Source organism: Episyrphus balteatus, chromosome 1, assembly GCF_945859705.1.
Source record: "Episyrphus balteatus chromosome 1, idEpiBalt1.1, whole genome shotgun sequence".
In the NCBI taxonomy this organism is placed as follows: Eukaryota; Metazoa; Arthropoda; class Insecta; order Diptera; family Syrphidae; genus Episyrphus; species Episyrphus balteatus.
This window is the reverse complement of record NC_079134.1, coordinates 118,509,859-118,525,343: the sequence shown is the minus strand read 5'-3', so window position 1 is coordinate 118,525,343 and position 15,485 is coordinate 118,509,859. Positions and strand designations below refer to the sequence as shown.

Genomic DNA, 15,485 nt, shown 5'->3' with positions numbered 1-15,485 from the left:
AACTTACTTCTATCAATGCCTAGTACCCTAGTAAATACTACTATCGAACAAATCTTAAATATAATGACCACTTAAAAGAATTAAATATAACATAACAATTTCTTGTTAGTTTTGAGTGATTGGTTTCCTTTAATTCCAATAAAATTGCGTTTTTCGTTTTTCTCAAAAAATAGGGATCCCGAAAATATGGCGTTTCCCTTTTTTGCGAAAATTTAAATGTATGTTCTCGTTTATGTCGTAAGCAACTAAGAAGTTGTAGGTATTCAAAATAATTATAAAATAGATTTTACTTATTCTTCTGATAGAATTTCGACGAAGGGTTAGAAGTATACGTTTTCCTACATATAAATTTTTGTTCAGTGTTGATATTTGGGAAACCCTATTGCCAAAAAAACACTCCTATATTTCCTGAGTTTTTACATTGTCTAATAACAAGCTAATTTTAAACATCATTATATGTAATTACAAAATGTAGGTACATTTTCTTCTTGCGAGTTGAAAGACTCCGAAACTTGCAAAGCTACAATAACACAGTCTGTCTGTTGTACACATACTATCCCCTCGCTTCACATGTATCATACTTCATACCGAACCGCCTTTTTTTTATTACTACCTAATTTTTGCCTTTGATTACCTTCTTCATAAAAAGAAACTAAAAAGACCTTGAATTTAATTGACTTTCTAATACATACTAACACCCGAAGACCGACGCATTTGTTTATCAAATAAATAAATAAAAAAAACCAAATTCTACAGGAAGCTGACAATTTAGAAGAAAAAAAAAAATAAAAAACACATTTGATCAAAACGCTGTATATGCCAACTACATAGATAAGCATTCAATTAATTTAGTCCATAAATCATAAGATTTCAATTATGTTATGGTACCAACAAAAAAGAACCCACATCAATTTTTTTTATATAAAAATTTATTAAAAATTAAATCCATAAAATGACAATATTACAAAGATACGATTATAAAGAAAAAAATAAAAAAATAATAATAATAAACAATTTATTTTGTGTATGTATTTTTTACGAAAAACATAATCTCCTCAACGATTGGCGCTTAGAGTTTATTTTTGAGCTGGGCTTATTTACAACCTTCATTTTCTTATGACATACAAGCAATTTCGACGGAGATTCAGGTTCTGACAATTTGCATCTCTCTCCAGGATGATAATCACATAAGCATTTCGGGCAAAACATATATTTGCACGCTACACTGCTGCAAACACCTATATCTTCCGACGACACCTGAGGCTGTTTCTTATTGATTGAATTCTCATCTGCAGTTATACCACAAATACTATCAGCTTTTAGATTTAAATATGTTAAGTCACTGGATGTGGTTGATGGCAACGAAATCAATGAAGTCGAATGCAATCGAGCTGCTGAATTCGATACTATACTTCCTCTGCTGCAACGTGGACACTTTACCAATCTTTCGTTGGCAAACAGCTGTTGCACAACATTTTGGTTCTCATAAAAGCTACTGGTAGGTGATGATGAATCTTGGTTTTTATTTGAGGTAGATACATTATTAAATTGTGAAAATGGATGACGCTTATTGTGAACAATGACAGGTTTCGTAGATTCCTTAAGATTCTCTTTATAATTGCGAGATTCATTTAAATACTTCTGTATTCTGGCATTGGCATTTCTATTCGATTTGACTATTGAATTCCAATTCCTTGAAACAAGTGACACATTCAATAAATCTTCGCCGCTCAATCTTTTGAATATGTCATCGAGAATCACAGAAAATTGCGCCAATTTGCCAATAATATTCAAAAACCTTGTCCCATCGAAATATATTTGAGTTCTCTTATCTTCGACCGGAGGTATATCTAACTTTCTCTTTGAGTGTTTAACTGATGGCGCAAAATATCGCAGACTTTTTGAAGGTCTCTCCGGAACAAGAGGCTGTTCAAAATGATCCTCGTCATATCTAGTTGAATGTTTTGAGATCGATAATGCTGAGTCGTTAATAAATGATTGTAAATGATTTGTAGTGGAACTGAGTATATTTTTGTGTGGAGATAAATCAAAGTTGTGCAATGCTTTAAGAGGACAAGCACTGTCATGGAAATGATCAAGTCTATTGTGAATACTGGTATTGGCAATTTTGGGTTCATTTTCGTTGTTTTCGTTGGATTTGGATCGTTTGAGGGAACTGGTATTAAAAGTGCTATATAAATGCCTTTTGATAGATGCACTGTTTTTCGGTGTGGATACGTGATATTTCAAGGCTGAAGAGGATTGTTTAATTGGTGTTCGATTGCTCGAGTTGGGGCTGAATATGTCAAAACTTTCTCGACTAAAACTTTTTTCCATGAAAAGAGAAGAACCATTGTAAATGGAATCGAATCCTGAATCGACGACACTGGGCAAATAGGAATGTGCTAATTTGTCGTTTTTGTTTTCTTCTGAACGAAGAGTGCATTTATAATCAGGGATATCCATGGCTTGGTTTTTTTTTTTTCTTTTGTGATTGATTTTTTATCCGTATAACTTGTGTATTGAGGGTATTGTTTTAAAATAGCTGTACATTAATATTTGTTGCATCCGTTATTTTGTTTAAAACTGTTGAATTTTCTTTTAAACAAATATTACAAAACACACTTATTTAAAAAGGAAACAAAAAATAAATAATAAAACACTTATCAAATGACAAATAATTATGCGGACGCAAATTTTAAAATGAATGAAATGGCCTCGTTCAGAGTAGAAATAAATTTTATTACAATAAGTGATGCCAAGTTGATGATTTTGTGTGGCGCAATGTATACGAGTTGTAGGAGAGAAAAAGTAGCACTTTTTAAATTTGAAGCAGATCACGAGATAAAAATTTAAGCTCCCATACAAAATTATCTAAAAAATTTAGCCAAGTTAAATTTTATTATTTTCTTTAAAAATTTCAGTCGAGTTTTGGGCAGATTCAGCTAGTATATCACCGATTTGGTTGCAACAGTACATTTTTTTATCTGTTAAGTCTTATACTATGTTTCCACCTACGCTAAATCCGAGATTTAGCTAAGTAGATTTAGAATAAATCTCGAGATTTATTTTAAATCTACTTCGCTAAATCTCAGATTTGGGTTCAGCTACCCTAAATCAAAGATTTTCACCTAATTTCAATCCGAGATTTAGAATTAAACTCGAGATTTGTGCTAAATCTACTTAGCTAAACCTCGGATTTAGGGTAGGTGGAAACGTAGTATTAACTACATTGGCTCAAAAAGTGAAAAAGTACAAAAGTGAAAATTTTCAAATGCATTTTTGTATGGTTTTTCGGGCTAGAAAATTAAAATAAATCATGCAGAATGCTTATTTTTCCGTCCAAAAATCAATTTGTAAATTCTTTTTTACAAAAAAATCCCGCTAGTGAGAAAAAAAATATTTTCACTTTTGTACTTTTTCAAAAAGTACTAGGCTTTAATGGAAAGGATAGAAATTTTGTGTTTGCAAATGATTGCCATAAATGAACCATTTTAACGATTTTTTTTTTAATTGGAAGAAAAAAATATAAAATCAATAAAATATCAACTTGGTTCGGCGTTTAAAAAATGGCAAAGAACCAAGTTCATTCTTTCTTTAGGGCCAGTTGTACAAATATTTAATCCGTGGTTCAGAAACTTTTATCTTCTAAATACTGTGGTAAAATTGATTTTTAGCACTGGTTCTAGGTCCATATAGGTTGAAGTAGCTAAATCCATCCTTGAACCAAAGTTGATCCACTGCTAATCCATCGAAATCGGCGAGTTAAATTCCTGATCCGAGGCTGAACCACGTTTGTACAACTGGCCCTTAGAATGGCACAATTTGGAAAATGGCGCCAGCACAGTGTTTACAAATAGCCATATTAATGGAAACATTTTATGCCAAATTTTGTCTGCAATGACACATCAACGTTCAGATGTAGAATTTTTTACATCAATCTGAATCTGGTAAATGTGGAACTTTTGATGTTAACTTTTGATGATAAAATAAACTACAAAATGACTGCAAGAGATGTGAATATATTTATAATTAAAATTATAATAAAATAGAAAAAAATAATTTTAAATACTTTTTTTCAGTTTCTAGCTCCAAATAGACTTTAAACAAATCGCTGTCAGCCGCATTTTGATTTTAGGAGCGTTCATGAAACGTGTTTGGTAAACTTTTCCATTTTGCGTTGTGGTAAAGTTTTTCAAGTTGCCCCTATTGGCAATTTGCCAGTCATGTTAATGTGTCATAAAAAGTAAACTATTAAACAAACAAATAATTTTGTTTTCTATAATAGCTTCTTATCTTATCTTAACAATCAATACATATCAATTTTCTTTGATCTATCTATAAAACCAATTGAAAATAAACATTTCTCATTATTTTCTCATGATTAGAAGCCGCCCCATGTTATTACAAGTTTTCTGAAATAGTATTTTGATCATTACTGTACAGTGTAGATAGAAGTGTACTTACGATACGTTCTAAATTTTTTTACGATCTCCTCGCTACTTGTCAAATGACAAAATCTGACAACTACATATATTTCTGTTTCGTTTACAATTTTTGTATTTTTTAAAGTTTTCATCCAAAAATTAAATTAAAGAATTATGCAAAGTGCATTATTTACTACGACTAAAGTCACCTATGCTGCTATAATATGCTCAGGTCTAGCACTACGTTCAATAATTTCTCTATATGATTATTCCGGAGCATCAATACCACCCATGTATGGCGATTATGAAGCTCAACGACACTGGCAAGAGATTTGCGTCAACCTACCGGCATCTACTTGGTACAAAAATTCAACAGAAAATGATTTACTTTACTGGGGTTTAGATTATCCACCACTTACTGCATATCACAGTTTATCCTTGGGACAGATAGCAAAAGTACTCAACACTTCGTATGTCGAATTGCATGATTCGAGAGGATTCGAATCTGAAAAGCACAAAACTTTCATGCGATTAAGTGTTCTTGCGGTGGATGTGTTAATATACATTCCAGCCATATTGCTATCTGTAATGGAAATACAGTCAATCCGTAGCAATAAAGGACCTTCAACTTTGGGTTTTCAACACTTGGCTATTTGCTTGTTCTATCCAGGGCAAATGCTGATAGACAACGGACACTTTCAGTACAACAACATGTCGCTGGGTCTAGCAGCCTTGGCTATTGTGGCAATACTGAGGGAACGATTGATCTTCGGATCGATTTTCTTCTCTTTAGCACTCAACTACAAGCAAATGGAATTATACCATGCTGTTCCTTTTTTTGTATATTTGTTAAGTAGTTGCAAGCAAGAGAAAACTTATGGCCAACAAATACTTAAACTAGTTAAAATTGGAACTAGTGTAATTGTGACTTTTGGTCTTCTTTGGCTTCCATGGATCAACTCTTGGGATAACTTGTCAATTGTTCTTCGACGAATATTTCCTATTTATCGAGGAGTATTTGAAGATAAAGTATCCAATGTTTGGTGTGTCTTGAATGTGGTCATTAAATTGAAGAGCATCTTTAGTAATGAGCGCATGGCACTAATATGCTTGATCGTCACTGGTCTAGCACTTGTTCCAAGTTCAATACATCTTTTTGTAAAACCTAGCAAACAAGGATTTCTCTATTCGCTTTTTAACTCGGCGTTGGCATTTTTCCTTTTTTCATTTCAAGTTCATGAGAAATCGATTTTACTACCTGCTCTACCTGCAATGTTGCTCTATCCAATGGAACCATATATGATGACGTGGTTTTTGGAGATTTCTACAATCAGCATGTTTCCACTTTTAGATAAAGACAAACTTGTGCTGCCTTTTATATGCATAGTAGTTATCTATCAAGTTCTGATTCGTATGATAAGAAAAAAAGAACCTCAGGACGGTATACGTCAGGAAATAAAATGGCTCTATTTCTTGTCATGTGTGATGAGTATAGCTTTAGTAATTTGTCATCTGTATGCACCGGTTCCAAAGAAATTGCCACATGTATATGTATTAGCGATATCAGTGTTTTCTTGTCTTCATTTTGTAGCATTTTTAGGTTATATTAATTATAAACAACTTACATATAAGACGTTAAGTAAAAAAATTCATAAAAATTAAACAAAAAATGTTTTTATTTTTAAATAAAGATTTGTTATTAAATGAAAATGTTTTTTATTGAGTACATAAAATCTCTTTATAAAATTATACAGGGTGTCCCAAAAGTAATGGATCAAACGAAATATGCTGGTTGGGGAACTTAAGGGCTCTCGGAATATTTTAACTTGTTCATCCCAAATCCTTACGGTTTTCGATTTAATGCAATTGTGAAATTTCGAAAAATCTTTACTTTGCAACAGTATTTTGCTTCCTGCGCCCATTATTGATTTTTGTTTTTTTTTTTTTTAATTCTATTACAAAAACATTACCAAATAATTAGGAGCAATAAATTAATCAAAATATTTTTAATTCCATACGCCATTTCGCGTATCGTTGGTTTCGTTGGTTATTTTCCAACTTTTTCAAGGGTTATTTTTTATTGGACCTGCTACAACATTTTACAATTCTTGAATTTTCTATAGTTTTTATTATAAAATTTTGTTTAACTTACTATATGCTGTTCACAAAAAAAAATTTGTACGGTGTGAGAATGGTTTATTATTTTAAAAAGTCCTGGTATTGTAGTTTTCAAAAAAGTATAAAAGTTTCCAAAGTTGCAGTTATATCGCAAAATATTAAAATTTGAATTCAACAAAACAAGGTTTTTCTAACAAAAAACAACCAAAACTAAACACATTTTCTAGAACTGTTGTTTTTTTTATTTTTTTTTTATTGAACAAAAGTCTTTTTTTTTTGTTTATATTTTTGCTCTGAAAAAAACTGTTTTGTTGCATTCAAATTGTTATATTTTAAGATCTAACTGCAACTTTGGAAACTTTTATACTTTTTTGAAAACTGCAACTTTTTAAAATAATAAACCATTCTCACACCGTACAAATTTTTTTTTTGTGAACAGCATAAATATAGTAAGTTAAACAAAATTTTATAATAAAAACTATAGAAAATTCAAGAATTGTAAAATGTTGTAGCAGGTCCAATAAAAAATAACCCTTGAAAAAGTTGGAAAATAACCAACGAAACGTCGGGAAATGTTTTTAAAATGGATTAATTTGTTTTTATTAATTGCATAGATAATAACAGATCAAAAAGCCCAATTAACATACTAGACCAGTGCCGATGTCTTCAAAAACATTAAAAAGTACAAACAAATCATAGTAGGATGAAACCCGTTGGAAAAGGAGGTGAATATGATAAAAATGAAAGAAAAAATAAATTACGGGCGAACCAAGTTCGGGAAGTGGGTGGGTTGTGTTTGTAATGGTAAAAAGTGGTATATCTCGATTTCCGGCAAAACTACAATTCCTATAGAAAAAAATTGTATGGCAAAGTTGTAGGTAATAAAAAGATCTACCACTTTTTTGTCAAAAATTTTTTCACATAACCTCAAAATTTATTTGAAAAATTCAAAAAACCGAGTTTTTGGTTTTTTATTTTTATCTTTTTCAAAAACAAAAATTTTTCTACGAAATTTGGTGAAAACTTACCTTATTATGTCCCAAATACACTGTAATTTATTTGATTTAAAATATTAATTTGTTCACCTTATTTTGACTTAATACCAAAAAAACACCCTAATTTTCAATCGAAAATTCACGTGTCAAAATATCAGCTTTTTTCAAAAAGTCGGTGGGAATTTCGTTCGTTAAAATGTCTATTTTGTAATGGTGTAAAAAAAAATTTACATTAGTATACTATAGAACATGTTCTAGTAAAATTCTAGTAAAATTCAAAAAAAAAATGAAAAAAGCTTGAATTCGAAAAAATTTGTTTATCATTGTTTACAATTTTGGCCTATTTATTCAAATTTACACTTTAATTACTCAAAAAACGTAAGATTTCATGTAACATTGATAAATCTTACGTTTTTTGAGTAATTAAAGTTTAAATTTGAATAAATAGGCCAAAATTGTAAACAATGATAAACAAATTTTTTCGAATTCAAGCTTTTTTCATTTTTTGAATTTTTCACATAAATTTTGAGGTTATGTGAAAAAAATTTTGACAAAAAAGTTGTAGATCTTTTTATTACCTACAACTTTGCCATACGACTTTTTTCTATAGGATTTGTAGTTTTGCCGGAAATCGAGATATACCATTTTTTACCATTAAAAACTCAACCCACCCACTTCCCGAACTCGGCTCGCCCGTAATTTATTTTCCTTTAATTTTCATCATATTCATCTCCTTTTCCAATGGGTTTCATTCTACTATGATTTTTTTTGGTTTCAAAAATTATCGACCCTGGTCTATACGTAATAAATTAATTTAAAATCAATTGATCAAATTCATTATAATTAAATTAAATGTATTATTATCATTGTTTATTTCATATTAATTTCATGAAGATTACTAGATAAATTAATAAGCAATCAGGTTACTTACAATAACTAATAACTGCTACTTAAATGTATCTCTATTATTACAGTTAAAGAAATCAATATCCTTATAGATAGTATTGGCATTGACAATTGGTGGCGAGCACCCCAGACATAGTAAAAAAATTCTCAGGTAAGTTTTCAGGTGTTATCAATGAAAAAAGTTGATCAATTCAGGGTTAATCCAAAACTGTATCACTTTATTGTATCCTTATTAAGTCTGAATCTTTAAAAAATAATTGACGAATGGTTAATGTTTCATAAATTAATTTATCAACTAGTCCAGCCACGTAAAAACAGAAAATAAAGAGGATTTTTTGGAAAAAAGTAGTTTTGATTTTTTTTTTAATTTCTCGAAAATCACAAGATATTTTTGAATTCGGTTTTCTGTTTTAAAAAATAATTCTGAAAATATTATTTACAATATATATGTACATATTTTCGATTTTTTTTCTGATTTTAAAGAGTTTTTATGAGCAGACAATTTATATTTCAACTCTCGTCGGTTTCAGCCTGCCAAAAATCAACCATACAGGTTGCGATGTTGTTCTTATTTAAAACAAATCCAATCCGTCGCGTCACGTAAACGTTTAAGGAAAAGCATTCAACTTAAAAACCATGATTATTAAAAGGAAATGAACTTTAAAGGCACTCCTTTTTAGAATATAATGTACATTTAAAATATAACAATAAGAGCTAAATTCCGACACCCGCACCCCCCAATTATGAAATGTTCGCTTTACTTAAATGATTAATACTTGTATGAAATTCCAAAAAAAAAAAACACTGTTTAAGAACATGAAAACATGACATTTCGATAAGGAATTTGTTTACAGACTTGTATCATAGTCCAGTCATTTTAGATTTGGTTGTATGGAGGTCTGAGAAATAATTCGCAACTGCAATTCGGACTAAAAATATGAAAGTACACTAGTACAGGAACTAAACCCCCCATTTTCCGAACAAATGTCTGGACGACTTTGGCCGCCATTTTGTTTTGAACAGTTTTGCGACTATCGCTTGTAGTTCGGCTAGTTTTGGTCTTAGAGAAAAATGTTATGAGACAAAGTTGTAGCAAATTTTATTTCCCACAAAAAATGTTGAGTAAGTTTTTATTCTAAAACCTACCATTTAGGAGTTATAATGAATTTCGTAAAATGCTATGCTCACTTATTTTTTATATTCACCATAACTTTTTTTTTCAAACTTTTATTAAAAAATTGTTGTTATAAAAGTTAAAGAGCTACTAATTATCTATGTTTGTCTCATACTAAGTTTTTTTGTCCGAGTTGCCGTTTCCTCACTAAAACAAAAATTCAATAAAAAAATTAGCAATAACAGGGTGAGGGGAGAGTACGATAATTGTGGTGCCGAGATTTTATAACAGTTTTTTGAAGAAGGGTTCAATACAAGTATTTTTTACTATCGGAAGGGGGATCTATCTCCCCCCGTTTATGCGGGAGGGGCAGTTTTCTAAAAAAAAAACAGCCTAAAATAAAAAAAAATATTAAAAAACAACGGCAACACTTACAGTTATGAATGATACATTTTTCAAAAGCCACAATTATATGCATTATTGTAGTTTTTAAATGGAGCTATTAAAATTTATAGTTTTTGAAATAATCGATCTCAAATTTAAATTTAGGAAAAAAAAATTTTTTTTTAATCGATTATTTCAAAAACTATAAATTTTAATAGCTCCATTTAAAAACTACAATAATGCATATAATTGTGGCTTTTGAAAAATGTATCATTCATAACTGTAAGTGTTGCCGTTGTTTTTTAATATTTTTTTTTATTTTAGGCTGTTTTTTTTTAGAAAACTGCCCCTCCCGCATAAACGGGGGGAGATAGACCCCCCTTCCGATAGTAAAAAATACTTGTATTGAACCCTTCTTCAAAAAACTGTTATAAAATCTCGGCACCACAGTTATCGTACTCTCCCCTCACCCTGTTATTGCTAATTTTTTTATTGAATTTTTGTTTTAGTGAGGAAACGGCAACTCGGACAAAAAAACTTAGTATGAGACAAACATAGATAATTAGTAGCTCTTTAACTTTTATAACAACAATTTTTTAATAAAAGTTTGAAAAAAAAAGTTATGGTGAATATAAAAAATAAGTGAGCATAGCATTTTACGAAATTCATTATAACTCCTAAATGGTAGGTTTTAGAATAAAAACTTACTCAACATTTTTTGTGGGAAATAAAATTTGCTACAACTTTGTCTCATAACATTTTTCTCTAAGACCAAAACTAGCCGAACTACAAGCGATAGTCGCAAAACTGTTCAAAACAAAATGGCGGCCAAAGTCGTCCAGACATTTGTTCGGAAAATGGGGGGTTTAGTTCCTGTACTAGTGTACTTTCATATTTTGAGTACAAATTGCAGTTGCAAATTATTTCTCAGCAAAAGTATAACTTGACTGGACTATCAGCCATTTAAGAGTTAAATAGCTTTATCGTGAGAAAGAATTGTATTTATGATAAACAACTGTTATGTTAAACCTCTATAGAGAAATCACAATAGTATTTCTTACTAAATTGAAAAATATAATTGCCACAAGAACGAAAATATAATTTTCTGAAGTTTCCTCCGTTTCTGAAATATTACCTACTGTTATAAAATGAAAACAAAAGTTTTTTAACTGTTTTGTAGGTTATGCTTCTTAAGTATAAGAAGTTAATAAGAATATATTTGTGAAACAGCGTTAATGCTTGAATGAGCTCTTTTGATAATAGACCAAGAGCCAACAGCTTTGGTTCGCAGGAACCTACTCTTACTATAGTAAAAGATTCCTTATATCGAAAACCCTTTCTTCGCCCCAGTCTAAGCTAAACAGCAACTATGAATATGAATATGGCACAATATTTACTGATCATTAAAATTTTTTTATATCATGTTTTTTTTTATGTGCAATCTTTTTTGAGAAGAAAAAGTTCTTATTCTTTCGGATTTATAAATGTTTAAAATTTTTTTAAGGAGAACTCTTCAACAATGGATTTATGAATAATGCTCCAAGCTTTGGTTCTCATTTCTTGTTTTATTTGTTCTCTTTTTGTTCATTAATCAAACAGCTTTCATATAGAGCATTCATATTTCTTATTAATCGTTATTTAAAGATATCCATCACGGATAACGGACCACTTAAATTAAGCGGATTTTTGCATGGTTTTTTGACAGACCGACTTTTAAGATGGAAATCTACTTAATATCATAAAAATAAGAAGATTTCCATTTTAAATTAAGCGGATACCCGATTTATTTGAGACGGAAGTCATCTGTTTTCGTATAAAAATGGCTAATTTTATTATTAAAAAAATGAATTGGGCTTCCAAAGAAAATTAAACATTTCGTCGGTCTCATGAGAAAACCTCGTAACTCCCAAAATCAAAATTTTACAGGAGAGACGAAAGAGTAAACAAACAACAGAGTAGTTGGGAAGAAACGCGCTGTGCAAAATTTGAATTTAAGTATATTTAGAGTTTTCGGAATGACCCCAAATTTTCTGGGTTGCTCCGCTGACATATTTTCTAAAGAATGGCATTCAAAAGTCATTTTTAAAAAAAGTGGAGTTAGGAGGTTTTCTTATGAGACCGACGATTTGTAACATCGTTTTGAGTATTTTTTAAAATAATTGGGAAAATCTTTAAAATCCGTTTGCTCAAACCAAGCTTAAGAATTTAAGTGCTACATTACATAACCCCTTAAGTGGCAGTCAACGCAAAGGAAAAATTGTAGAATAATTCAACTTCTATATTAATTATTTAAGTTTCGCCCTTATTAACAGAGGAATAAAAAATTAATTGTTAGGAAATTAAATTGACTAGCGAAAACGAATACATTTAAACTAGAAAAAACGTAAATGCAAATAAATCACTCGGTAAACATTTTAACCTCTTCAGGTTTCTTAACCGTCATATTTTATAAGCCTGGATACATTTTTTTCCTTAAAATGCAACTATTGTCAGTATTTTATTTGATGACGAGTAAATATCTTTTTTCAAGAATTTCAAACTTTAAGAGTTATCGTGCTGCATAGAGCGAAACAACTTTTGTAGAAACAAAAAAAAAACTAGAAAATTAACAAAACAAAAATGTTTTAAGTAAGAAAACGTTAAATTTGGTGCAAGTAAGAATAAGATGCACGATTGGGTCACACTTACTTGATGCAATTATGAAATAATTATATATTTTTTTAAGGAATTTCATAAACAACGTTTTAAATTATTTAAGAAGTTAAAGAATAAATTTTAAGAAAAAATTGAAAACCCTTAAACCGGTTTCTATAATAAACTAATCTTTTATACACTTTTCAAAAAACAGTTGGTATATCATTTTTAATACATATTAATTAATATTAAATTTCAAAAAAATTCGCCAACCAGTTTTCAAAAATGGATTTTTCAAATTTTACGGTTATTTTAACGCTTTTGTATACCTTTAATTTTTCTTTGAAATCGTTTGATATTTTTACGAGAAATTGTTTCAAGATAAAGAAAAAGTTCTCAAATGATGCATGGTTGACTGACCCACTATACAATTCATTTCAAATTTCGTAATAGGGCTGGATTTGTTTTTCGTCATTTATTACTTATATAATAAATGCATGCCTTAAGCAACGGTATTGCTGAAGTTATTGTCATACCCAAGCAAGGTAAGCCACCTACAGAAGTGACGTCTTACAGACCAATATCGCTTATACCAATTATGGCAAAAGTTTTTGAAAAACTGCTTCTAAAGAGACTTTTAGCAAAATTATAGAAGAAAGAAGGTTAATCCCAAATCATCAGTTTGGCTTTAGAAATAAACATTCCACGATAGACCAAGTTCATAGAATAACGGATGTAATAGAAAAAGCATTAGAAGAAAAACAAGTATTTTCAGCTATTTTCTTAGATATTGCTCAAGCCTTTGACAAGGTTTGGCATGAGGGACTTGAGTACAAACTGCAAAGGGATCTTCCCAGACAGTACTATGAAATATTAAAATCGTACATCTCAGACCGATTGTTTAGAGTAAGGTACGATCAAGAATATTCGGAATTGAAGAAAATAGAAGCCGGTGTACCACAAGGAAGTGTCCTAGGTCCTACCCTGTATTTACTATACACAAGGGATATCCCAGTTGGGAATCACACCATAATGGCTACTTTTGCAGATGATACCGCAATTTTGGTACCCGACAAATGTGTCTCTAGGGGAGCAGTAAAGCTGCAATATGCCGTCGACACAGTCAGAGATTGGACCGAAAAATGGCGTATCAAACTCAATGAAACAAAATCTTCACATATAAACTTTACAAATAAAAAGATAAACAATATTCCAATATTCATTAATAATCAAGCTGTACCTTACGCCAATACGGCCAAATACCTTGGAATGACTTTGGATGCAAAGCTAAAGTGGAAAGAGCACATCAAAAAGAAAAGAGAAGAACTAAACTTGAAATATAGAAAAATGTACTGGTTACTTGGTAACAACTCTGATTTATCAACCCAAAACAAAATAATGCTGTATAATCAAGTACTAAAGCCTGTTTGGACCTATGGTATCCAATTATGGGGCTGTACAAAGAAAACAAATACCGAAATCATCCAAAAATTCCAAAACAAAGTCCTTCGTGGAATAGTTAATGCACATTGGTACATAAGAAATAGCGATCTACATCGTGACCTACAAATAGAAACGGTTACAGAAGTTGTTAAAAAATACGCTGTATCGCATAATCAGAGACTGCAAAGTCATACCAATTCTGAAATGGTGTCCGTCTTGAATACAAGAAACCATGTTCGGAGATTAAGAAGAACCAAGCCTCATGAGCTTATGGTCGAAAAAAACATGGGAAAGTATTAAAAGTTTAAACTTCCCCCAAAGTGATTTTACAAAGTTAAGAAAGAAAAATCTGATGTCGATCTCTCAAGATTGGTCCTGATAAAGAGGTGGTTTTAGTGGTTAAGAGTCCCACACTACTTGGTGTCGAATACTGCCAAGTGTCTTTTGAAGATTTCCTCCCGTCAAAAAAAAAAAAAAAAAAAAAAAAAAAAAATGTATTACTTATTTTTTAGTTCTATTGCTGCAACACTTTATAAAAATATTAAGTTTCTTGGTTTCTTTTACATTTCTGAAGCCTCACTTCAGTCCAAAAGTATTTTTACTTTGATGAACCTGGTATTTCTAAATCATACCCTGATTTCTCTGGGATCTCACAACTTATTTAACAGTTTTATTTATGTAGGTATCATGTACCTATGCTTTATTGTTTTTAAATTTCATATATGATTTAGCAGCACTTTTGAAAAAAAAGTATTAACAATACTCCTATATAATCTGATGTATTAATTATAGTATAGTTTTTTTATATGCTCCCACACATTATTTATCAAATATTTTTTAGAAATAAGAGAACGACTTTTTTATAGGTATAAAAAATATAAATTAAACGGTACCGGTTAAAACTATGTATAACAGGCATACATTTAAATTAAACCGAATCACTTTTTATTCTAATTTATATCAAAATGTTGTATTATTTCAACTTACTTTTCGAATAAACATCGGAACAAGCCGATAGTAAAACTAAAGCACTTAATAAAAAGAGGGATTTTGTTCCCATTTTTTTATTTATATTCTCTTGGTCTTTTCTTTGAATGAAAAGAACTGAAATCATATTAACGAGATTCATTGGTTTTATACTCGAAAAAAGATTGATGTAGGCACATATTCTCGGTAGTTGACAAAGAGAAAGCCCTTGAGATCGATAGGAAGTTTGATAAGATTGTGTTGATTGGTGTGAAAGCGTTACCGATGCACATTGATTAGGATTTTTAATGACTATTTGCTACCGCCAATCTCTCGAAAGAAAACAGTTAAACAGAACATCTTTTTTTAATGAGTTTTATTGCTTTCGAGTGGGCTACGATTATTTCAATAAGAACATTATTGATTCGTATGACTTTGATGGTTAACGAGAATTACATATTTGCTATGAAAAACAATGAACAATACAATTACGAATAC

The 15,485-nt window shown here is 30.4% G+C and overlaps 3 protein-coding genes across 3 annotated transcripts in view; 1 reads left to right on the top strand and 2 right to left on the bottom strand.

The window, feature by feature from the left end:
- LOC129906234 (acidic mammalian chitinase) overlaps window positions 1-15,142 on the bottom strand; it is a 29,542-nt gene extending 14,400 nt beyond the window's left edge. The window contains exon 1 of the mRNA XM_055981910.1: window positions 15,009-15,142. Coding sequence (XP_055837885.1) covers window positions 15,009-15,135 — 127 coding nt within the window. The 5' untranslated portion in view covers window positions 15,136-15,142. The remainder of the gene's footprint in view (window positions 1-15,008) is intronic.
- LOC129906236 (uncharacterized) lies at window positions 918-2,693 on the bottom strand. The gene has a single exon (XM_055981912.1). It carries the CDS (start codon window positions 2,464-2,466, stop codon window positions 1,036-1,038), a length of 1,431 nt encoding a protein of 476 aa, XP_055837887.1. The 5' UTR covers window positions 2,467-2,693; the 3' UTR covers window positions 918-1,035.
- Window positions 4,493-6,112, top strand: LOC129906235 (probable dolichyl pyrophosphate Man9GlcNAc2 alpha-1,3-glucosyltransferase). Its single transcript, XM_055981911.1, has one exon. The coding sequence runs from the start codon at window positions 4,602-4,604 to the stop codon at window positions 6,087-6,089; it is 1,488 nt and encodes a 495-aa protein (XP_055837886.1). The 5' UTR covers window positions 4,493-4,601; the 3' UTR covers window positions 6,090-6,112.
- Window positions 15,143-15,485: the final 343 nt, after the last annotated feature.

Excerpts from the sequence above, each read along its gene's own strand:
- LOC129906236 (XM_055981912.1), bottom strand. The coding sequence starts at position 2,466 with ATGGATATCCCTGATTATAAATGCACTCTTCGTTCAGAAGAAAACAAA.
- LOC129906235 (XM_055981911.1), top strand. The coding sequence starts at position 4,602 with ATGCAAAGTGCATTATTTACTACGACTAAAGTCACCTATGCTGCTATA.